The 26,338-nt window shown below is 44.6% G+C and overlaps 1 protein-coding gene across 5 annotated transcripts in view; it reads right to left on the reverse strand.

Annotated features, from left to right (window-relative positions):
- LOC143287739 (uncharacterized) overlaps positions 1-24,955 on the reverse strand; it is a 48,154-nt gene extending 23,199 nt beyond the window's left edge. For 4 of the 5 annotated variants that reach the window (XM_076595983.1, XM_076595986.1, XM_076595987.1 and 1 more), the window contains exons 1-2: positions 24,756-24,883; positions 22,968-23,349 (exon numbers count right to left, since the gene is read on the reverse strand). In XM_076595983.1, coding sequence (XP_076452098.1) covers positions 22,968-23,292 — 325 coding nt within the window. In that variant the 5' untranslated portion in view covers positions 23,293-23,349; positions 24,756-24,883. Of the gene's footprint in view, positions 1-22,967; positions 23,350-24,755 lie in introns of all 5 variants that reach the window. The other variant, XM_076595984.1, reaches the window with a different exon arrangement.
- Between the last annotated feature and the right edge of the window lie 1,383 nt (positions 24,956-26,338).

A 26,338-nucleotide genomic window follows, 5' to 3' on the forward strand; every position in this document is an offset into this window, starting at 1 on the left:
GATGGTTTGGACTACACTTATTTACACTTTTCCACACTACAACGTGGATGGTTTGGACTACACTTATTTAGACTTTTCCACACTACAACGTGGATGGTTTGGACTACCCTTATTTACACTTTTCTACACTACAACGTGGATGGTTTGGACTACCCTTATTTACACTTTTCCACACTGCAACGTGGTGAAAGTAACGGAAGGGGATAAGTTTGGACTACACTTATGGAGACTTTCCCACATAATAACGTGGCAAAAGAAAGGGAAGGGTGTAGCTTTGGACTAGTCACACTTTCCGGTATTGTCTCACATAATTACGTGGCAGAAGTAAAGGACGGGGGTTGGTTTGGACTACCCTGACTGAAACTTTCCCACATAATAACGTGGCAAAAACTAGGGAAGGGGTAAGTTGGGACTACCCTTATGCACACTTTTCCACACTGCAACGTGGCGACAGGGAGAGAAGCGGGTAGATTTGGACTTCCCTTGACACTTTCTCACATTCCGACATGACTTTGGAAGTATTGTCGAGAAAGGGAGTCAGTCTAGAACAGCCTGGATCAGAAATGGGAGGCAGGGAAAGAAACACCATCCAAACAGCTATATATATATATTTTTTTTTTTAAAGATAATAACAAATGAATAAATAAATAAAGACAGGATTTGTACGCTGAGCAGAGTGCACTATATATAAAAAAGATCAAAGAAATGACACAAACTGTGCTTTTTGGAGAAGGAAAGCAGGTACATGCGGATGGTCGATTCTTGCTGATTCTGCATGGTATGCTCCTCTACCCACACCCCCACATGCACCTCCACTAGAAGATGAGGGGGCCAAAATGCTTTGGGGTTAGGTTTCGATTTGGATTTTGCTCAAGTTACACCCAGATCATTCGAGGCTGGCCTAAAATGCCCCCCATTCCACCTTCACCGGCATTGAAAATAAACTAATTAGGAAAGGAGGAGGGGGTATATTCTAAGTGGACCGAATTTAGCTCCGGGGGTCTTTTAGGACTAAGACAAAACCAGAACAACCCCGATATCCAGGGTGAGTTTTGACTAGGCCTTTCTAGATCAGTTCAAAGTGACTTGGGGTTACTTGGGACCGGCCAGATTTGACTCCGGGTTACATACCAGCTGGGGTACGAATATACTGCTACACCACATCAGGGGCTCATTTGCAAAGAAAAGGTGCATTGTCTTCCTGGGGATAAGTTTATGCCGCGAGGGAAGTCATTATTTTGTGAGGCATGATATCATTTTTTTATTTTGACAGACGACAGTGTCCCTTTGTCACACACACACACACACACACACACACACACACACACACACACACACACACACACACACATATACACAATCGTGGAGGGTCTCAACTCCAAGGTCATAATAATCACGAACTTCTTCTGAGTTCCTTCGTTTATTTTTGTTATTTATTCGTTTGCATTTCTTCTTCTTCTTCTTCTTCTTCTTCTTCTTCTTCTTCTTCTTCTTCTTCTTCTTCTTCTTCTTCTTCTTCTTCTTCTTCTTCTTCTTCTTCTTCTTCTTCTTCTTCTTCTTCTTCTTCTTCTTCTCGTTCGTTCTTTATTTTTTATGTCGTTAAATGGGCAGAATTGTAAAAAGGCCTTTACTGTGCCTAATTCTTTACCCATTAAAGATTCAATCAATCAATCAATCTTCTCGTCCTTCTTCTCCTCCGTCTCCTTCCACCTCCTCTTCTACTTCTTCTGCTTCTGCTACTCCTCCCCTCTTCCTTCTCCTCCATTTCCTGTGTTCCGGTGAGGAAGAGTGGAAAGCAGAGTGAACATGGAGGGGAGGAAACGTGTATGTGACATCAGGTCCACAGACACGCCCACAATGAATGGATGCTGTCTGTCAACATTAGTGTCTTCTTCTTCTTCTTCTCCTCCTCCTCCTGCTTCTTCTTCTTCTTCTTCTTCTTCTTCTTCTTCTTTCTCTTTTCCTATTCCTTCTTCTTCTTCTTCTTCTTCTTCTTCTTCTCCTCCTCCTCCTCCTCCTCCTCCTCCTCCTCCTGCTTCTTCTTCTTCTTCTTCTTCTTCTTCTTCTTCTTCTTCTTCTTCTTCTTCTTCTTCTTTCTCTTTTCCTATTCCTTCTTCTTCTTCTTCTTCTTCTTCTTCTTCTCTACATCCTCTTCGTCTGTCTCCCCATCCTTCTTCTTCTACTTCTCTTACTTCTAATCCTACTCCTTCTTTTTCTGCTCCTCCTCCTCCTTCTACTTTTCTTAATCCTACCCATACTGCTCTTTTTTCGGCTCCTCCTTTTCCTCCACCTCTTTCTTCTACTTTTCTTAATCTTAAATTCTACTCCTTCTTTTCCTGTTCTCCATCCTCCTCCTTCTTCTACTTCTTAATCCTAATCCTAACCCCCACCCCACCCCCACCCCCCGCCCTCCTTCTTTTGTCTGCTGCTCCTCCTCCTCCTCCTTCATCGTCTACTTCTCTCATCTCTCATCCTGCTCCTCCTCCTTTCTCTGATCCTCCTCCTCCTCCTGCTCCTCCTCCTCCTCCTTCATTGTCTACTTCTCTTAATTCTCCTCCTCCTCCTCCTCCTTCATCGTCTACTTCTCTTAATTCTCATCCTACTCATCTTCCTCCTCCTCCTCCCCTTCCTCCTCATCCTGCTTCATCGTCTACTTCTCTTAATCCTCCTCCTCCGCCTTTCCTCCTCCCCTTCCTCCTCCTCCTGATTCATCGTCTACTTCTCTTAATCCTCCTCTTCTTCCTCCTCCTCTTCCTCCTCCTCCTCCTTCATCGTCTACTTCTCTTAATTCTCCTCCTCCTCCTGCTCCTCCTCCTCCTCCTTCATCGTCTACTACTCTTAATTCTCCTCCTCCTCTTCCTCCTCCTCCCCTCCTCCTCCTCCTCCCCTTCCTCCTCCTCCTCCTCCTTCATCGTCTACTTCTCTTAATTCTCATCCTACTCATCTTCCTCCTCCTCCTGCTTCATCGTCTACTTCTCTTAATCTTCCTCCTCCTCCTCCTTTTCCTCCCCTTCCTCCTTCATCGTCTACTTCTCGTAATCCTCCTCTTCTTCCTCCTCCTCCTCCTCTTCCTCCTCCTCCTCCTTCATCGTCTACTTCTCTTAATCCTTCTCCTCCTCCTCCTCTTCCTCCTCCTCCTCCTCTTCTTCATCCTCCTCCCCTTCCTCCTCCTCCTGCTTCATCGTCTACATCTCTTAATCATCCTCCTCTTCCTCCTCCTCCTCCTCTTCCTCCTCCTCCTCTTCCTCCTCCTCCTCCTCCTGCTTCATCGTCTACTTCTCTTAATCCTCCTCCTCCTCTTCCTCCTCCTCCCCTTCCTCCTCCTCCTCCTGCTTCATCGTCTACTTCTCTTAATTCTCCTCCTCCTCTTCCCCCTCCTCCTCCTCCTCCTCCGTCCATCTTCTCTTCCTACTACTTCGTCTTCCTCTTTTCCTCCTCTTATTCTCCCCGCCTGGAGGGGTGGGGTGGGGTAGGGGGGGAGGGGAGGGGCGTGTACGTGTGACATCAGGTCGACACACGGACGCACAATGAATGGATGCTGTCTGTCAACATTAACTGTCGGGGCCTGAGACTGTGTAATCCTGTGACTTTTGTAAACTCCTGCCATCCTGGTTTATGTCTCTCTGTGTGTGCTGTCACAGGTGTACTGTTGTGGCGACTGTCTAGTCGTTCTCTGTTGTATAAGAACTGTGTTTGATAAAAATGATTTTAAGTTTTTCGACGCGAGTTGAGGATGATAATCGAAAGGCTTTGGGGGGTGGGGGGTTAAAAAAGTGGGGGTGCGGGGAGGGAGGAGGGGTGCGTGCGTGTGCGTGCGTGTGTGTGTGTGTGTGTGTGTGTGTGCGTGTGTCTGTGTGTTTCTCTGTGTGTCGGTGTGGCTTGATCACCCTGTTGTTTAAGCTTTAACAACAAACGCCCTGACCGTAACAAACCGTCGCCATGGCAACACACAGTGGGCACACAGTAGCTGGGTTAGCTGTCTGAAGCATTTGGAGAGGAAACAGGCGACCTCATCCCCCCTCCCCCTACCCCCCCAGGCCCCCACCCCCTAAAAAAAGGGGCCTCCCAACAGACAATGGATGTGAACCTTAATGTTACGGTTGGAGACAAAAGGGCGATTGTTCTTCTCGTCTGTTCTATCACGTGGCCCGTGCAAACACACACACACACACACACACACACACACACACACACACACACACACAATTACACACACACACACACACACACACACACACAGAGAGAGAGAGAGAGAGAGAGAGAGAGAGAGAGAGAGGGCAAAAAGTCTTGCACGTTTAAAGGTAGGCTGCATGAGGAAATGAAGCACTTGATATATAACTATGTATTCGCCGAGGCACCTGCTTACTGTCTCGCTGTTTCTGTTTAACCCAATCCGGGCCCTCCAAAAAGGAAAGGAAACGAGGAAGTAGAGAATAAGAGTGACTTACTTAAGCAGGAAGGGGAAATACAAAAACAAAGGGAAGGTGGGGTAGGGGTGCGGGCGGGGGGGCGGGGGGGGGGGGCATAAGAAGTGGGGAAAAGTGAGAATAATTCTTCGGGTTTTTTGTTTTTTGTTTTTGTTTTGTTTTTTCAGTTTCCATGTAAAAAGTCTGTGTGTGTGTGTGTGTGTGTGTGTGTGTGTGTGTGTGTCTGTGTGTCTGTGTGTGTGTGTGTGTGTTGTGTGTGGAGTGTGTGTTGTGCGTGGTGTGTGATGTGTGTGTGTGTGTGTGTGTGTGTGTGTGAATAAAAATCATGTTGAAAAGAGGAAAGGTGTGGGGCAAAGGATTGTTTCTCTTTGGTTGTACGTGAGGAAATAAGGCAACAGGGTTCTGACAATGTTTTCTTCCCTTACACACACACACACACACACACACACACACACACACACACACACCTATCTATCTAACTATATGTGTGTGTGTGCGTGTGTGTGTGTGTGTGTGTGTGTGTGTGTGTGTGTGTCTGCTCTTGATACACAATCCCAAGATTAAAAACTGGACACCACACCATGACCTCACTGGATGATGCATGGTATGCGATCATAGAATAAATGATAAATCAAAGCGAAGACATATGGGCTTAGATTTATTATCATTATATATATATATAGTAAGAGTGGCAAGGCAGTGACAGATGAGGGTGGGGAGAGGAGACATGAATAAGAAGAGCGAAGGAAGCCAAATGTATTTGCTGTAATCAGTGACATCAGCTTTTGTTGATGGTGACGTGGTTATGGACGTTGGACCAGGAACATGAGAACAAAAACAAACCTTAAAAAGTCGGGAATGTCATACTTAAAAAAAACAAAAAAACCTAACGATATTATCATTAAAGATGGTTCTAACAGTAGTGCTGTACATCTTCACTTAAAGCAAACAGCGTCAAAAGATGAACGCGCACTTTAACTGGTTAACGGTTTAGCGACTAAGATAAGAATGAGAATAATTTGAGGTATTTGGCCAGGTACAATACTACAACACAGATAAGCACTCGACATGGAAATGTGATTGTAAAAACAGATGCTACTGAATACAGGACGCAGATGAAAATGGAAAAGAATTACATGCATGGTTTCACACATTCGCTCCACACACATTGCAAGAAACAGAGTGTACTAAGTAAAGCAGAAACAGAAATACCGAGGTGTAAGGGTGGCGACCAGTCACGTCTAATGCGGAGTTGCCCGGACACATTACAACCATGATTAACACATGAGCAAGAGCTCGGATTTACACTCTCATTTATTCACTCTTGACGACCCCTTAACTCTTCTCTGTCTGTCTGTCTGTTTTTCTCTGCCTGTCTGTCAGCCTGTCCTTCTGTCTGTCTAGTCTGTCTGTCTATCTGTCCCTCTCTCTCTCTCTCTCCCTTTCTATCTCTCCCTCTCTCTTTCTCTGTCTCTCTCTCTCAATCTCTCTATCTTTCTCTCTCTCTTTCTCTCAACCTCTCTCTCCCCGCTCCCTCTCTCCACCTTCTCTCTCTCTCTCTCTCTGTCTCTCTCTCTCTCTCTCTCACACACACATCCTCTCTCTCCTCTCTCTCTCTCTCTTTCTCTCTCTGTCTCTCTCTCTCTCACAACCTCTCTCTCCTCTCTCTTTCTCTCTCTCTCTCTCTTTCTTTCTCTGTCTCTCTGTCTCTGTCTCTCTCTCTCACAACCTCTCTCTCCCCTCTCTCTCTCTTTCTTTCTCTCTCTGTCTCTCTCTCTGCGTCTCTCTTTCTCACACACACAACCTCTCTCTCCCCCCCCTCTCTCTCTGTCTCTCGCTCTCTCTGTCTCTCTCTCTCTGTCTATATATGTATGTATGTATACACACACACTCACACACACAAACAGGGAAAAGAACTGACAATAATATACTGATTGTCATGTCAACCAAAAAAGGGAAGACACCCCCAAGTCATAACTCTTTTCACCCACCCCCACTCCAACGACTTCCCCTATCCCTTACATCCTCCATCCACCCACCCACCCCCGCCCCCTCCTTTCCCCTTCGCTGCCACGTCAAACCTTCACCCCGCTTCCTCTCCCTCCCTCCTTCCTCCTCCTCCTTCTCTTCCTCCTCCTCCCCTTCCCCCTCCTCCTCCTCCATCTCTTCCTCCTCCTGCTTCTCCCCCTCCTCTCCCTCCCTCCTTCCTCCTCCTCCTTCCCTGCCTCCTCCTCCCCTTCCCCCTCCTCCTCCTCCGTCTCTTCCTCCTCCTCCTCCTTCTCCCCCTTCTCCTCCTCCTCCATCTCTCCCTCCTTCTCCTCCATCTCTTCCTCCTCCTCCTCAATCTCTTCCTCCTCCTCCATCTCTCCCCCCTCCTCCTCCTCCTTCTCCCCCTCTTCCTCCTCCTCCATCTCTTCCTCCTCCTCCTCCTCCTCCTCCTCCTCCATCTCTTCCTCCTCCTCTTCCATCTCTTCCTCCTATTCCTTCTCCTCCTCCACCTCCATCTCTTCCTCATCCTCCTTCTCCTCCTCCACCTCCGTCTCTTCCTTCTCCTCCTCACGCCAGCGTGTGTGTATGTGTGCGTAGGGTATTTTTGATGCGCGCTCATGTGTGTGTGTATTTATACCTGCAATTTGTAGTGTTGACTTTGCGCAAAGATACACATATATGTGTTGTTTTTTCATGTGCAGAGGTATATCATTATTCACCATTGTATGTATTTTGTTTCATGTAAGGCGCTTAGAGCCCATTGGGAAGTTTGTGCCATATTAGTACTGTGTATTATTAATATCATTATTGTTATTATTGTTATTATTATTGTTGTTGTTGTTGTTAATTATAACGATATCTGCTGTTGACACATTTTACGTAGTTGTAATGGTTTTGACAGATTTAACAGAATTGCAATGGTCTCTACTTTTGACACATTTGCCGAATGTCTTGTTATACAACAAAACACAAAAACCTCCCCTATAACAAGTTTGACCAAAAAAAATTTAAACACAGTCTAAAGAAAAAGATGATAAAATGGATTTTTTGTTTTTATATATACGGCAATGATGCGAGCTTACCACTGTCTCTAAATATCACTCGAAGAGTCCAGTGTAATCCTGCAATGTAATAAAATGCAATATATTGCAGTAGGTTACAGTATAAGTACAGTGCATGCAGAACTGAACAATAAAATGCAGTGATAGACGACGAACCACCCATACAGTGTCTATAAAAATATAGATAAAATTTTTAAATTTTTAAATAATAAAATTATTTTTAAAAAACAAAACTTTCCAAGAGAAAAAAAAGGACTATTTTGTCACATTCCGATTTCACCCTTGAATGTATAACTTTGAAATGATTCGTCCTAGAGACCAGTCATCAGTTATGAGACAAGAAAACAATATGATAATTTTTGTTTTTAATTAAAAAAAAAATGAGAAAAAAAAACATCCCAACACCCTCTTCCCCCATACCACCACCAAGACTCTCCACACTGTTCCCGCCCACCCCCACCCCAATTTTACCGGCGGGCAAAAATAATTACTGTTCTGAAACAGACGATTTCACTGTTCATCGTATTCATATCCCCTGCACTGCATGCGCGCCGACTGAATAATAAGGGCTGTTTGCAATTGAAATGACACGTGACGTTTGTGAATGACGTATGACATCCTTATCACACCATAACTCACTCTGCAAACAAAACAATGGTTTGTCTCTGTTATGCTCTTTCTCAGATGGCAAAGGAGAGGGATGGATTCTGAACCGGTTTGGGCCAGTGGCAAAAAGATGGATGGTATGAACGAGAAACCAAGGGAAACACTATTTTATTTATCGTAAAAGTAGCAAGAAAGGGCTACGGAGAGAACAGGACTGGATTGTATGAACGACCTTAATTAAGGGAACCACTCTTTCATTCATCGTCAGAGTAACACACACTGTGGCAGGCTTCAGGCAGTTAGTTCCGAAGGTAGTTTTATACAGATGTGTCATGAGGTTGGGTTTTGAAGGTGGAGTCTAAAGGTGGCTGAGGGAACATGCCCTTCCACTACTTCATCCCCCCATCCCCAATTGAAAGCCAGGGCCTCTCCATGGAAGGTTAGACGGACCTCCCATCAGGGCAGACGTCCAGGACCCATAGGGCATATTCCGAGTGCTTCTAACTATGCGCCCTGAAAGACAGGGGAAACTGCAGAGGTCAATCATCTTTCCTTTGGTACAGTGTCAGCTACTACAGATGTTAAGTTGTGATAATATGGACTTCCCTTGCTTACACCTCCTCCTCTTTCTACCAAACGTTATTTGCATTTGTTTGTATTTGTATTTCTTTTTATCACAACAGATTTCTCTGTGTGAAATTCGGGCTGCTGTCCCCAGGGAGAGCGCGTCGCTACACTACAGCGCCCCCCTTTTTTTTCTTTTTTTATTTTTTCCTACATGCAATTTTATTTGTTTTTTCCTATCGAAGTGGATTTTTCTACAGAATTTTGTCCTTTTGTTACCCTGGGTTCTTTTACGGGCGCTAAGTGCATGCTGCACACGGGACCTCGGTTTATCGTCTCATCCGAATGACTAGCGTCCAGACCACCACTCAAGGTCTAGTGAAGGGAGAGAAAAATCGGCGGCTGAGCCGTGATATTCGAACCACTCATATTCTCTCGCTTCCTAGGCGGACGCGTTACCTCTAGGCCATCACTCAGAGGAGGTCATTCTAACCCGATGCACCGGAACTCGGCCGTTCACTCATTTCTTCGACCCAAGAGTTTCATGTATACATATATATACAGTGGGCGGTGACAGTATGATTTGGTTCCCCCCCCCCCCCCCCCCCCCCCCCCCCCCCCCCCCCCCCCCCCCCCCCCCCCCCCCCCCCCCCCCCCCCCCCCCCCCCCCCGACAACATGTCAGCAGTACGGGTCTTATTCCGCTTTCCGCCAGGCCCTGTAATGTCCGGTGGAGAGATTTCCTTGTCAACCCGCTCACACACTCATGTCACCGCCTGACAATCCAATCCATCGCATGACGTACTTGGCGGATCGCGTGTGTACTGCAAGCTTTAGGTGGGGCATAGACACTAGAATTCCCATTGCAGCGTCTGTGGGTGGGGTTACTGTGGAAAGTTTGTTGCGTGCTGAGCGTGAAAGGTCCCGAAAACACGGTTTTTGTGGTGCAAGTATGTTTTGAAACGCTTCGTACGGAGCGTTCTTGAAGGACAATGTGAAGTTTAAAACCTGCGTTTTAGGGACCTTTAAAAATAGTTGTATCGAAAGAATTTCTGGTTCGTCTGTTTTCTGTTATTAGATAGAACGTAATTAGTGTTTTGTGGGAGACAGGAGGATGAGCAGAGGGAGATGGGAGGGGGGGGGGGCTGAGGGGGGGGGGGGGCTGGGGAAACAAATTTGCCATAATCATTTTAGCAATACAAGTTTTAACAGTTTTTTCAAGACTGGGTGTTGTTTTTGAAACAAACAGTCGGTCGGTCTGTTTTTTCCTTTTGGATTGAAATTACATGCGCGATGGGAACAGCTGTTCTGTGTGGGGATGGGGGTGGTGGTGAGGATGGGGGTGGTGGTGTTATATGTGTGATGGCGTACGCGTGTATGTGCATTTGTGTGTGTATGTGCATTTGTGTGTGTGTGTGTATGTGTGTGCTCATACATGTGTGTGTGTGTGTGTGTGTGTGTGTCTGTCTGTCTGTCTGTCTGTCTGTCTGTCTCTGTTTTTGTCTCTGTCCCTGTCTGTGCCTGTGTGTCTATGCGTGTGTGCGCGCGCGCGCGCGCGCATGTGTGTGTGTGTGTGTGTGTGTGTGTGTGCATCTGAGTGAGTGTGTCTGCGTGTGTGTGATCATTTCTGTCACTCGTGCAGGGAAGATGGTGTTGATAGACAACCATCGTCATAAGTTTCACGGGTCGTTATCCTCAAACAAGAAGTGCGTCACAACGGACGTCAGAGGGGCTGAAACGGGAAACGGAAATGACAAAACCGTTACACTGGCTGGAGGGCAAGAATATGTCTTCCATCCAATGAGAGGTTTTCAAACATGCGAACTTCTGCGAGCATGATGGTCTTGCACGGGGCGAGTTTGTTTGAAGAACTGTTTCATGTAAAATCATTTTTGTGTTTGTTAGAGGGTAGGAGTGGGTAAAGTTGGATGTAAAGATTTTTTTTTTTTCACTTCCGAAGTAGGGTTCTATTCTTTCAAAGGCAAGAAATTTTCATCGTAGACATTTTTTTTTTTTTTTTTTTTTTTTTTTTTTACAGAACTATACTTGTGTATCATGTATTTATTGTTTGTTGTTTCCCGTTTTTAGAGATAATGGAATAAAATGTATTGAAAGGCTGACTGTGTACATATACTGCGATTCTAAATAATGATGATAATAATAATAATAAAAGAAAAATCCTATTCATTTTTATTTGGCTGCGCTTTCATCTGTTACCCACATTTCATATAGCCCCCCTACCCCTCCTGCAACCGCCCCCCCACCCCCCCGCCCTCCTCCGCCCCCCTCCTCCCCCATACACACCCCATCCCCACACCTCTCCTCTCACTCTCACTCTCTCTCTCTCCACCCCTCTCTCTATTCCCCGTGCTACTATTGTCCCCCACCCCACCCCGCCCCCACCCCCATTTTTTTTCAAATTCTGTTGTTTTTTAATCAGTCAATCAAACGAGGGACCGTACCCCTGAACACCTTTCCCAGCAATGTATGTGCACGCTTGTCAGTGTACATCCAGGATAGGTCTTCTCTCACACCTGAGAATGCGCTCCAGTAATAGATGAAGAACAGATGAAGTCTGTTTGGTCTTATTCGTCCCGCCGAAGACGGACACCGTCATCTTGTAATCAATCTTCATAAAAGCTGAATTATGCAGGTGAAAACGCTGTTTCCTCTGCCTGCTTTTTTTTTTTTTTTATCAACAATTCGTCTCAAAACAAAGAGAAAGAGAGAGACAAAGACAAAAGACAGAGAGAGAGACAGGAATAAAGAGAATGTGTGTGTCTGAGCAAGAGAGAGAGAGAGGAGAAAGAGAGACACACAGAGAGAGATAGAGACGGAGAAACAGAGACCAGAGATACAGAGAGAGAGAAAGACAAGAAGAGAGAGAGAGTGTGTGTGTGTAGGTGAGAGAGACAGACAGATAGACAGACAGAGACACAGAGAGAGACACAGAGAGAGAGTTGGAGAGAATGTAGTCTTGATGTCACGATAATTCTTTCGAAACTGTATATATTAATTAAAAAGAACAATGCAAGGGTTTGTAACCATGAACTCGTTTCGTTTCCGTATGATTATAATGTCCCTGCTTCCCCTCCGCCACACACACCCTTCCCCCCCTCCCCTCCCCGTCCACATCCTCTCCCCTCGCACCCAGCCTTGTCCTTTGCCAACCCACACCACTCGCCTACACACACGCGCGCGTGCGCGCGGACACACACACACACACACACACACACACACACACACACACACACAAAGATAGAGAGAAACACACACACACACACACACACACACACACACACACACACACATACACACACACAAAGAGAGAGAGAGAGAACACACACACACACACACACGCACACACGCACACACAAAGAGAGAGATATAGCACACACACACACACACACACACACACACACAAAGAGAGAGAGAGATAGAACACACACACACACACACACACACACACACACACACACACACACACACACAAAGAGAGAGAACAGAGAGAGAGCATCTTACTGATGTGTAGGTTTTGTTGTCGTTGTCTTTTTTTGTTTGTTTGTTTGTTTGTTGTTGTTTTTTACCATAATATATATATATAAAAAATTAAAAAAATTTAACTAGAATGAAAACATCACTTGCAATAACGAACTTCTTGACGACAGAACAGCTAAGCTAGCCGTTAATCATCCATAGAGTGAACGGTCTGTTTTAGGCCAAAAATAACCACGAGGGTATGAATGATGGATCGCTGTTGTCTTGACGTAGGTAAGAAATGAGGAAGACAGGGGAAGGATCAACCTATTGTTTATCTTCTGCTGTCTTTCTTACTTATATTCTCATTTGCTTGCTTGCGAAATCGCTCACTTTCATTGATTAGATAAGTTTATCGTTTTCTAGAGGCTAGTTGGGAGCATTTGTTTTCTTTCAATTTGTTTTCCTGAATTCACACTAACCTGAAACGGTTGCATTTTACTTCAAGAATATTTTCATGTTTATTATGATTATTATCATGATCATGATTATTATTATGATCATGATTATTGCCGTTATTATTATCGTGTGTGTGTGTCTGTCTGTGTGTGTGTGTGTGTGCATGTGTATGTCTCTGTGTGTGCGTGTGTCTGTGTGTGTGTATGTCTGTGTGTATATCTGTGTGTGTGTGTGTGTGTGTGTGTGTGTGTGTGTGTGTGTGTGTGTGTGTTGTGTGCGTGTGTGTGTTCCCTTTTGCTTTTCTGCTTTGAGTAATTATGTAATAAAAAGGTGAACGGGTTTTAAGATGTGAAAAACGGACGTGAATCAGGAGTCATGTGTGAAATACTGTGACTAGGATAGGATAAACAAACGTAAACGTATGTGATAAAAGTGAATGATAAGAATATGGGTAAAAAAAAAAAAAAAAAAAGGACGAATGCGTAGAATGTCATGAAACCAAGAAGTGATGAAGATTGGTTAGGTTAATGAGTCAGATTCAGTATACAAAATGAATATATGAAATAGGAAGAAAGAGGGGAAAGAGTAACGTGTACAAAAGCACTTAATTAACACGACATTTTTTAAAAGATGAGTGAGGTACGACTGAAGAGAGGTGATTTTTTTGGTTTTGGGGTTTTTTGGGGGGGGTTTGTTTGTTTATTTGTTTTGTTTTGTTTTGTTTTTTGTTGTTTTTTTCAGTTTTGGTTTCAAGGAGGCGCAAATAGTATAGACTGATCCATATTGTCACGGACAAGGAGGGGTGTGTGTTGTGTGTGTGTGTGTGTGTGTGTGAACGCTGCCAGTTATGGTAGACCCACTCTCCTCGTAGCTTTCCCGCGGCTCCTTGTAGCTTAGGAAGTACATGGAATGCACGTGTTGCACTGGAAAGCATGACGTGCAGATTTCTGATTTGTGAGTTATGGGAAGTTTTCTACGTTTGGAAAACCAGCACCGTTAGTCAGTGGAGCAAGACACTTGGCCAGGTCTACAACAGTGTAGGGTCCTATAGAGAGTGACGCTCAGCCGGTATTTTGGCCGGAGTTCAGAAACCGTTGAGGTATTTATTCATTTATTTGCATTGGTAAAATTATCTTGCAGTTTGTAGTATTTGTTGTACAACCGTCCGAAAATATACGTACCTGTATTACTAGTCGGTTTTGCTCTGAATTTTTACTGTCTGACGTTACATGTTTAATTTCTTATTTTCGTCTTAGATATTTCCAAGTCTGGAACGTTACCAGTTTACTTGAAACTGACACGTGGTTTTTTGCTTGAGTGTGTGATTCTTGTTCTCTAATTCGGTTTTACTTTCACTCTAAATTTACAATTTCATATTACCTCACATATTCTCAGTTTGATGTGCTAGAATTACCCGGTCTATTTCTCCCAGTCCTGAATGTGGAAACATTGAAATAAAGGTCAAGCCTACATTTGTTTGGGAGATAATTTTCATTAGATTTGTGAATTACTTCGGGAAATAATTGTTAAATTGGAGCTAAACCTGAATATTTCAGCTGTTGGCTGAATTAATATTTTGTAGAAAGAGATTGGAAAACCGGTCAATTATATTTGTTCAGATTGCTTTACCTGTAAACCGGATGGGATTTAAGGGGAGTGAATGAGTCTGTCCATGATAATGTAATGTAGTGCTATTGTGACTCCCTTTCCGCCCCGAGATGGTGGGCGGCAGCGGAATCATACCAAGATTGTTGTGGATAATTTGCTAGAAATAAGCCGCGGATTCTAGATTTTGTCGTAGGGAACTCCACTCTCTCTCTGTGGACACCCGACTTCATCCCGCGGTTTGTGTGGCCTTCTTCCGTTGTGGGGAGCTCGACCGTCGCTGGTGGACGTGATCCCCAAAGCCTACACCAGAGTCCACCTTCCAGGACAACGAACTGTGTGGTGCCAGTTTCTCCATTCCCCCCCTTCTCCCCTCCCCTCCCCCCTAAGTTGAGTATTACCGGGGAAAAAACTGTCGTAGAAGAGGGTGACGGAAGGGGAAATAATTTTGGGTGTTCCTCCCGCTGAAGAGGAAAGCGAACAGACTTCTGGTTTGTGCATGTGGTGTCTAATCGTTCTGAAGTATCGGCGCCCTTTTGTATCGTGTCTGCGATTTGTGTTAAAAATATCTGAAGTAATTTTTTTTATTCGTTTGTTTCGGGCTTTTGTTTGGATGGTGAGAGGGAGCGTGAGAGAGTTGGCCATAATTTTTGGTTTAAAAGTTGCACGCGACACATATACGCTACAAAGCAACTGCTTTTAAATAAATAAGATGCGTGACCTACACATACACCCAAATGCGTGCGCAGGCCTTGACAGTGTACCATAGACACGTAGAATCCATTAGCCAAATGAATGGATAAGATCAATAAAATGAGATAAGCAAATACGTTCAAATATATTATCAATAATGTATACATAGAGGGCAAACGATTAAAGTAAATCAAGAACAAAATTTAGTCTAATAGCGTCTTAGATGAACAGACTATAAATAAACGAATAATCAAAAACAAAAAGTGATCATGAGAAGGGAATAAGTCACAGAAGGCAAATGACTTAAACTTCAGAACAAATATGGTGATAAGAAATTAGGAGTCATAGGAAAATGTGAATCAGTAATTTTTCTTTATAGAAATAAAGTGAATAAGTAAAAGTGATAAAAGGGTGGATGAGTAGGATGTTGTAAAAAGGTGAATTATTGATATGAAAGTTGAATGAATGGATGGGTGTTTTTATATGTGAATGACTCAGATCTGATTTTCTTATCGTTTAGAATGTGTGATTAAGTGATTCATCAGCAATGAAGGATCCAAACCAAAAATCCTCAAGGGAAGCAAAGACATCAGCACTGTCCAGACTGAAGCCTATACGAAAGAACAGCATCATCTCCATGGAACACAGACTCCTGTGTGAACTGCTATATTAACATCATCTCCATGGAACACAACGTTAGACTCCTGCGTGCACTGCTATATTACCATCATCTCCATGGAACACAACGTTAGACTCTGCGTGCACTGCTATATTAACATCTCCATGGAACACATTAGACTCCTGTGTGCACTGCTATATTACCATCATCTCCATGGAACACAACGTTAGACTCCTGTGTGCACTGCTATATTACCATCATCTCCATGGAACACAACGTTAGACTCCTGCGTGCACTGCTATATTACCATCATCTCCATGGAACACAACGTTAGACTCCTGTGTGCACTGCTATATTACCATCATCTCCATGGAACACAACGTTAGACTCCTGTGTGCACTGCTATATTCCTATCATCTCCATGGAACACAACGTTAGACTCCTGTGTGCACTGCTATATTCCTATCATCTCCATGGAACACAACGTTAGACTCCTGTGTGCACTGCTATATTCCTATCATCTCCATGGAACACAACGTTAGACTCCTGTGTGCACTGCTATATTACCATCATCTCCATGGAACACAACGCTAGACTCCTGTGTGCACTGCTATATTACCATCGTCTCCATGGAACACAGACTCCTGTGTGCACTGCTATATTACCATCATCTCCATGGAACACAACGTTAGACTCCTGTGTGCACTGCTATATTCCTATCATCTCCATGGAACACAACGTTAGACTCCTGTGTGCACTGCTATATTCCCATCTTCCTGCACACATGTGAGACAAGGACCCTGACGGTGGACTGGGAAAGAATTCAAGCCATGGAAATGGTGTTATCGCAAAACGATAAACATCTGATACACTGATCACACCACTCAGTGAACAAGTGGGCCAAGCACTGGACCTTATAAAGATTTGCTTAGATCATTTAAGAAAAAGTTGCGGTGGTATGATCACGTAACAAGATCCAGTGGCCTTTCTACAACAATCCTTCAAGGACCTGTTGACGGAGGGTGAAATGGGGAAAAAAACCAACTCCGATGGACTGACAACAGTGCAGAATTAACAAGAAAACCGTTTGAAGAGACTCGGGCTGACAACATTGCAAAACTGACAAGAAAACCGTTTGAAGAGACTCGGGCTGACAACATTGCAAAACTGACAAGAAAACCATTTGAAGAGACTCGGGCTGACAACTGTAGAACTGACAAGAAAACCATTTGAAGAGACTCGGGCTGACAACACTGCAAAACTGACAAGAAAACCATTTGAAGAGACTCGGGCTGACAACACTGCAAAACTGACAAGAAAACCGTTTGAAGAGACTTGGGCTGACAACATTGCAGAACTGACAAGAAAACCGTTTGAAGAGACTCGGGCTGACAACACTGCAAAACTGACAAGACCATTTGAAGAGACTCGGGCTGACAACATTGCAGAACTGACAAGACCATTTGAAGAGACTCGGGCTGACAACACTGTAGAACTGACAAGAAAACCATTTGAAGAGACTCGGGCTGACAACACTGCAGAACTGACAAGAAAACCATTTGAAGAGACTCGGGCTGACAACACTGTAGAACTGACAAGAAAACCATTTGAAGAGACTCGGGCTGACAACATTGCAGAACTGACAAGACCATTTGAAGAGACTCGGGCTGACAACACTGCAAAACTGACAAGACCATTTGAAGAGACTCGGGCTGACAACATTGCAGAACTGACAAGACCATTTGAAGAGACTCGGGCTGACAACACTGCAGAACTGACAAGAAAACCATTTGAAGAGACTCGGGCTGACAACACTGCAGAACTGACAAGAAAACCATTTGAAGAGACTCGGGCTGACAACACTGCAAAACTGACAAGAAAACCATTTGAAGAGACTCGGGCTGACAACACTGTAGAACTGACAAGAAAACCATTTGAAGAGACTCGGGCTGACAACACTGTAGAACTGACAAGAAAACCATTTGAAGAGACTCGGGCTGACAACACTGTAGAACTGACAAGAAAACCATTTGAAGAGACTTGGGCTGACAACATTGCAGAACTGACAAGAAAACCATTTGAAGAGACTCGGGCTGACAACATTGCAGAACTGACAAGAAAACCATTTGAAGAGACTCGGGCTGACAACACTGTAGAACTGACAAGAAAACCATTTGAAGAGACTCGGGCTGACAACACTGTAGAACTGACAAGAAAACCATTTGAAGAGACTCGGGCTGACAACACTGTAGAACTGACAAGAAAACCATTTGAAGAGACTCGGGCTGACAACATTGCAGAACTGACAAGAAAACCATTTGAAGAGACTTGGGCTGACAACATTGCAGAACTGACAAGAAAACCATTTGAAGAGACTCTGGCTGACAACACTGTAGAACTGACAAGAAAACCATTTGAAGAGACTCGGGCTGACAACACTGTAGAACTGACAAGAAAACCATTTGAAGAGACTCGGGCTGACAACACTGTAGAACTGACAAGAAAACCATTTGAAGAGACTCGGGCTGACAACATTGCAGAACTGACAAGAAAACCATTTGAAGAGACTCGGGCTGACAACACTGTAGAACTGACAAGAAAACCATTTGAAGAGACTTGGGCTGACAACATTGCAGAACTGGCAAGAAAACCATTTGAAGAGACTCGGGCTGACAACACTGTAGAACTGACAAGAAAACCATTTGAAGAGACTCGGGCTGACAACACTGTAGAACTGACAAGAAAACCATTTGAAGAGACTCGGGCTGACAACACTGTAGAACTGACAAGAAAACCATTTGAAGAGACTTGGGCTGACAACATTGCAGAACTGACAAGAAAACCATTTGAAGAGACTCTGGCTGACAACACTGCAAAACTGACAAGAAAACCATTTGAAGAGACTCGGGCTGACAACACTGTAGAACTGACAAGAAAACCATTTGAAGAGACTCGGGCTGACAACACTGTAGAACTGACAAGAAAACCATTTGAAGAGACTCGGGCTGACAACATTGCAGAACTGACAAGAAAACCATTTGAAGAGACTCGGGCTGACAACACTGTAGAACTGACAAGAAAACCATTTGAAGAGACTTGGGCTGACAACATTGCAGAACTGACAAGAAAACCATTTGAAGAGACTCGGGCTGACAACATTGCAGAACTGACAAGAAAACCATTTGAAGAGACTCTGGCTGACAACACTGTAGAACTGACAAGAAAACCATTTGAAGAGACTCGGGCTGACAACACTGTAGAACTGACAAGAAAACCATTTGAAGAGACTCGGGCTGACAACACTGTAGAACTGACAAGACCATTTGCAGAGACTCGGGCTGACAACACTGTAGAATTGACAAGAAAACCATTTGAAGAGACTCGGGCTGACAACACTGTAGAACTGACAAGACCGTTTGCAGAGACTCTGGTTTCGGCACACAACCGACAGACCTGGAACTTTTCTACTATGCGGCGCCCCACTGACTTCAAAGAATTGACAGAGAAAAGATTAATTGATAACTGATTCGTTTTAAGATGAACGATTAAGATGTGCGTGTGATCAAAACAAAACGTTTATTAGTAAGATACGACAGAAACGAATTAGTACACACAGGGATGGTTTTTTTTAACCCCCTGACTGCTACAGACAAGTATGCCTGTGAGTGAAGTGCCATCACCTCGGATCAGACAGGTTGTCAGTCGTCATCCTTTATTCGGACTTCATCCTCTTTGGGTTGAACTACCTTTCATCAGCAAAATCAGTTTCATTATCAAAACGTAACCAAATGTTGGAACTGTAGTTACAGCCGATGTCATACTGACATCTTAGCAAAGTTCAGCCGTTGTGGGGTTAATATGAATGAGTAGTATAATTTCAAACCAAGTGGCACGCACGGTTGATGAAAATGTCATGGCAACACGTTTCGTTGAAGTAGAAAAAAAAAAACTTTGATGTAAGAACATTTTAACAATATCCGTGCAAAAAATATGCCTATCAAGCAACGAGACGCCTCACTGTAATTATGCGTGCATATTCTTCCCGTTTCTATGTGCCTTTTTACCGAAAATGATCTGTTGGTTTAAGTATATGTTTGAGTTTAGTTTCGTTTTCTTCGTTTTGTGGTTATCAGATACCACCGACTGATCTTGTTCCAAGCACAGGCTCTGAACGCACAAGAATGAGGACACTAAAATACGCATTCACCGATGACGTATGCCATGACATCATTTCCGGGCGTATGACTTCCAGTGGATGGTGCATGACGGATGGTTCCAAATAAAACGTGTCAGGGTGTCGGGAGGGTGGAGGGACGGGGACGGGGAGGGGGTGGGGACTCGGGGAGGAAGATCGGGCAGCGGGGAAAAACACAGAATAGATTAATGAAAATAAGAAATGATAAACAATACCACTGACCCCAATCTTTTTTCTTTTCGTGTAAATAATTTTCAACATTTTTCTTCGTGGAAGAGAGATAAAGTCGGTACCAGAAGGAAAAAAAAACACGTCAAACACAAACGAATCGATAATAATAGAAACAACTTCCATTCCAAGATAGTGGATATCATCGCTGTGGACAATTCAGCAAGACTGATTCCTCGTCTGCTGCAGCTTTTATTTAGTTTCTCAAAGCCTACGCGAGTACATTGTCTTGCAGTTTATCATTTCCCATTTGTGAAGGGGATGGGGGGCGGGGGGGACACACTAAGAAAAGTCAATAACGATGGTTTTATATTGATCTCTGTGCAGAAGCTGCGTGTTCGCGAATGGGAACAGATTGGGAGGGAGAATGAGAAAAAAATAAAATCATATAGATATATATTACAGACACACAGAGCAGAAGAAAGGAAAGAGGGGTGACGAGGAGGTGGAGAGAGAGACAGAGACAGGAGGTGGAGAGAAAGACAGAGACAGGAGGTGGAGAGAAAGACAGACAGGAGGTGGAGAGAAAGACAGAGACAGGAGGTGGAGAGAAAGACAGACAGAAGGTGGAGAGAGAGACAGAGACAGAAGGTGGAGAGAAAGACAGAGACAGGAGGTGGAGAGACAGAGACAGAAGGTGGAGAGAGAGACAGAGACAGAAGGTGGAGAGAAAGACAGAGACAGAAGGTGGAGAGAAAGACAGAGACAGGAGGTGGAGAGAAAGACAGAGACAGGAGGTGGAGAGAAAGACAGAGACAGGAGGTGGAGAGAAAGACAGAGACAGGAGGTGCAGAGAAAGACAGAGACAGGAGGTGCAGAGAAAGACAGAGACAGGAGGTGCAGAGAAAGAGACAGAGACAGGAGGTGGAGAGAAAGAGACAGAGACAGGAGGTGGAGAGAAAGACAGAGACAGGAGGTGGAGAGAAAGAGACAGAGACAGGAGGTGGAGAGAAAGAGACAGAGACAGGAGGTGGAGAGAAAGAGACAGAGACAGGAGGTGGAGAGAAAGAGACAGAGACAGGAGGTGGAGAGAAAGAGACAGAGACAGGAGGTGGAGAGAAAGAGACAGAGACAGGAGGTGGAGAGAAAGAGACAGAGACAGGAGGTGGAGAGAAAGAGACAGAGACAGGAGGTGGAGAGAAAGAGACAGAGACAGGAGGTGGAGAGAAAGAGACAGAGACAAGAGGTGGAGAGAAAGAGACAGAGACAGGAGGTGGAGAGAAAGAGACAGAGACAGGAGGTGGAGAGAAAGAGACAGAGACAGGAGGTGGAGAGAAAGAGACAGAGACAGGAGGTGGAGAGAAAGAGACAGAGACAGGAGGTGGAGAGAAAGAGACAGAGACAGGAGGTGGAGAGAAAGAGACAGAGACAGGAGGTGGAGAGAAAGAGACAGAGACAGGAGGTGGAGAGAAAGAGACAGAGACAGGAGGTGGAGAGAAAGAGACAGAGACAGGAGGTGGAGAGAAAGAGACAGAGACAGGAGGTGGAGAGAAAGAGACAGAGACAGGAGGTGGAGAGAAAGAGACAGAGACAGAAGGTGGAGAGAAAGAGACAGAGACAGAAGGTGGAGAGAAAGAGACAGAGACAGAAGGTGGAGAGAAAGACAGAGACAGAAGGTGGAGAGAAAGAGTCAGAGTGAGAGAATCATTTTGTTTGGGAAAAAAATCCGATTCAGCTTTAATCATAAAGATCACAAACACGATGTACACATGTGACACACACACACGCACACACGCACGCGCGCGCAGAGAGAGAGAGAGAGAGAGAGAGAGTTAGATCGTCAGTGTCCTTATCAAATATTATTTATTCTGCTCGCTCCCTCTCTCTCTCTCTCTCTCTCTCTCTCTCTCTCTCTTCCCTCACCCCTCACCCCTCCACCACGAAATCCATAACACCCCTCTCCACCTCACTCCCCTCCTTCCACCCAGCCGCCTACCCCACTCCTCCCTCCCCCTTCCCTCTCTCCCTCTCCCTCATCCCCTATCCCCACTCACTCACTCACACACTCACACACTCACACACTCACTCACTCACTCACTCACCCACAAAGCAGCAGTTTCTAATTCAATTAACAATATTCAAATAGAATTTTGACCTTAAATTTTACGTACTGACGCACGCACCCACTCAATCAATCACAAAGCAAATGTTTCTAATTAAGTTATAACCATCTTCAAATGAAACTTTGACTTTGACATTGAAATTTACGTACTCTCGGACTCACCCTCTCACTCACTCATAAAGCATATGCTTCTAATTTAATTAACCATCTTCAAACAAAGTTTTGACTTTGACATTTACGTAGTCACGCACTCATACACGCACACACTCACTCGCTGACTCACCGATGATGAATGTTTCCAATTCAATTAACCAGTTCAATTAAAATTTAGATTTGACATTTACGCACTCACGCACTCACTCACTCACTCACTCACTCACTCACTCACTCAGTCACAAAGCAAATGTTCTTATTCAAATAACTATCTTCAAAAATTTTACTTTGATATTTATGTACTCACGCACCCACACACTCAGTCACTCACTCACAATAAGTAATCTTCAAATAAAATTTACGCACGCACGCACGCACGCACGCACGCACGCACACTCTGTCTGTCTGTCTCTCTGTCTCTCTCTCTCTCACTCGGTCACAATTAACTGTCTTCTAATAAAATGTTTTGACACTTACGTACTCACACACTCACTCGCTCACAATTTACCATCTTCAAATAAAACGTTGACTTTGACATTTTACGTACTCGCTCACAAACCCACTCACACACACCCCCCCCCCCCCCCCCCCCACACACACACACACATCACCAACCCACTCACTCGCATATTATAAGAGGCACTTGTTTTGTTGCTGTCTGATTGCCCCCTTCAGTAAGAGGACTGGGCCTAACTTGAATAAGGCATTCGCATTTCGCATTCACTCAGTCACTCACACATCCACACTCACTCACTCCATTCTCCCCCCCCCCCCCCCCCCCCCCCCCCCCCCCCCCCCCCCCCCCCACACACACACACTCACTGACTCACCGACGACGGACTGGTTGCTGCGGTAGCCGTTGTAGAAGCCTGTGTTGACCTGCATGTGGAAGATGGGCATCTTCGGGGTGCGGGCCATCGGTGGCCTCGTGCAGAACACGTGCTTGGGACTGGTGGTGCGTGTCGTCAGTGCGCCTCTCGCGCCTGCTGCTCCTGGTGCTGCTGCTCCTGCCGCTCCTGTTCCTGCTCCCGCTCCTGCTCCTGCTCCTGCTGCAGGGGGTGGCGCTGCCGCAGCAGCCCCTCCGTGCTGGGCTTGGGTTCGAACCTCCAGGAGCAGGAGCAGGAACAGGCTGAGTTTGAGTATCCGCCGGGCCATTTTTTTGGTGGTTGTTGTCTGGGAGAGGGACAAAAGGGGGGTGTGAGGGGTGGGGTTCTGGGGTGGTGGGGTGTAGAGGGGTGGGGGGTCGGTGGGGATGGTGCCAGACGGAGAGAGAGAGATTGGAGGGGGGGGGGGAGAGGGGAGAAAGGGGGATGAGAAAAAAATACTCAAGTAATTTGTTTTAATCGGTGATGACATAATGAGGAATGTTTGGTCAATGTTGATGGTATTGGTGAAGACAATTAATGATGATGATGTTCATGAAGATGATGATGGTGGTGGTGGTGGTGGTGGTGACGATGATGATGATGATTATGTCAACGACAAGACAATACGTATATTTCAGGAGCCCCTGTTCGTGAAGGTACATGAAAATGTTACATATTTCACGCATCTAATGCAAAATAGGAAACACAGTTTGACATTGTGCTCACTATCAAATTACAGAGGCCATACCAACTGATTAGTTAAGAGATATTCTGAGGGGCGTGGGGGGGTGTAAAAAAAAACCTAACAACAAAACAACAACAGGCTATGCATTAGCAACATGCAAAAGATTAATCATTTTACACTCTGAGGAAAAAAAGTGTTAAATTTTTTTTAACCCAGCTGTGCATTAGCAACATGCAAAATATTGTTAATTTATCACAACAGTCACGAAGACACTGACGGTGGCGGTGATCTTAATATGACGGTAGCGGTGACGATGGTCTTAATATGACGGTGGCGATGACGATGGTCTTAATATGACGGTGGCGATGACGATGATCTTAATATGACGGTGGCGATGACGATGGTCTTAATATGACGATGGGTGTGACTTAATATGACGGTGGCGATGACGATGATCTTAATATGACGGTGGCGGTGACGATGGTCTTAATATGACGGTGGCGATGACGATGGTGGCGATGACGATGATCTTAATATGACGGTGGCGGTGACGATGGTCTTAATATGACGGTGGCAATGACCATGGTCTTAATATGACGGTGGGTGTGACGCCGTTCACAGTGATGATGATGATTATGCTATGAACAGACAAAAAGCGCTGCCAGCAAAATAAAGAAAAGGAACAAAACACAAATGAACAAAATACAGCTTGCCTCAACAACCGACGGCATCCCAAAACATTTAAACCGGGACATTTCAATGCGATAACGTGATGGTTGTTTTAAGAAGAGCGCTTTCTACATCTCGAAAACCAGTCAATAACAAACCAGCCAAATTCTAAGCTACATACACAGTATCAAGATAAATATTCAAAGTTACACTTTAGAACCTAGCTGATACCAAAAAAAAAAAAAAAACTATAAAAAGATTAACAAGAAAAACTAATGGTAAATAATACAAAACTTCAAATGTCCCTACTCTACCACAACAGCTACAACGACGACTACTACTACTACCACTACTATTGCTACTACTACCACAAAAAGCAAAACAAAAAGTGAACATACATCCAAAATGGAAAGAAGCCGAAAAGTTTTAAAACAAACAAACAAACAAAAACAAAAAAAAGAACGACCACAAAATCTTTCCAAAATGAGTTTCGGAGAAGAAAGAAACCTCTGAATGTAGCTCTTGTCAAGAGATGAATCTTTCTGGCCGAGACCCACTGCAATTCACCTCAGCTCTCGTCCCCAAAGTTCTCGTGTCGTTGGTCTACGCATGCGCACATAGAGGTTGTCAAGCGGATAACAAATGGCGGCGGGGTTAGACGGGGTGACAGTTGGGTGACGATGGGGAGACGGGGGTGGGGAGGGGGTGGGTAACATGATGATGGAAAGTCGTGGGGTAGTGTGTGTGTGTGTGTGTGTGTGTGTGTGTGTGTGTGTGTGTGTGTGAAAGAGAGAGAGAGGAGTGGCGCGGAACAAGGAGCTTCATTGTTTTGGCGGTTCTCTCTCTCTCTCTCTCTCTCTCTCTCTCTCGCTCGCTCGCTCGCTCGCTCGCTCTATGTCTCTATCTCTCTGTCTCTCTCTCTCTCTCTCTGTGTTCCTCTGTCTGTCTATCTATGTCTGTCTGTCTCTCTCTCTCTCTCTCTCTCTCTATCTATCTATCTATCTCTATATCTCTCTGTTTCTGTCTGTCTGTTTCTCTCTCTCTCTCTCTCTCTCTCTCTCTCTCTCTCAGTATGTCTCTCTCTATATATATATCTTTCTCAATCTCTCTCTCTCTCTCTCTCTCTCTCTCTCTCTCTCTCTCTCTCTCTCTCTCTGTCTGTCTGTCTGTTTCTCTCACTCTCTGTCTCTGTATGTCTCTCCCCCCTCTCTCGCTCTCTCTCGCTCTCTCTCTCTCTCTCTCGACGTCGGGAAGGGGAGTGGAGTGGGTGTTCATGACGTGGACTGGATTTAAGCAGAAACTCTTTCGACACAGAGAAGGGGTTTTTTTTTTCTTTAAACCCGTGTGTTTTAACTTTGGTTTTACTATCGTTCTGAATTTTGCAGTTGAATTTGATTTTATAAACTCTTGTCTTCTCTGTCTATGTGTGTTTATCTGTCTGTCTCTTGGTTCAGATAATGCTTGAGAATACTGGAATGGAATGAATCATGTCCGGAGAAATCCAACTAGCCTGTAGTTGGAACAGACTAACATAATAAAACTGGAAGTAATAATGATTGCGAGTGCTGGAATATAATAAATCATGTTTTCAGAAACCATTCAGCCTGTAGCCAGAACAGACTAACATAAGTATACTCTGAGGACCTATTTAGAAAGACGCGCTTACAACATTCTGAAAGGATTTGAAATATAAAGTGAGATCAAGTTTAAAGTTTTACCTCAAGTTCTAAGAGATTATAGTCCACACCCAAATGTAACACAATGTTACGTAGGGGATCATTCAGCAAAATAAGGGCACGTGATTTAGGAACAGGAAAGCAAAGATATAGGGTAGGTATGGGTAGTTGCGAACAGCGTCTAATTGCGAAAGATTCGCATACCGCCCCACTTCGAAGCGTTCTTAACGGTTGCATTTCACACTTTCACGTCTGCTTCGACCTTGTTATAAGACTTTGATGAATATCCATTTCCAAGAAACAGT

This window comes from Babylonia areolata, chromosome 11 (genome assembly GCF_041734735.1).
Source record: "Babylonia areolata isolate BAREFJ2019XMU chromosome 11, ASM4173473v1, whole genome shotgun sequence".
Taxonomy (NCBI): domain Eukaryota; kingdom Metazoa; phylum Mollusca; class Gastropoda; order Neogastropoda; family Buccinidae; genus Babylonia; species Babylonia areolata.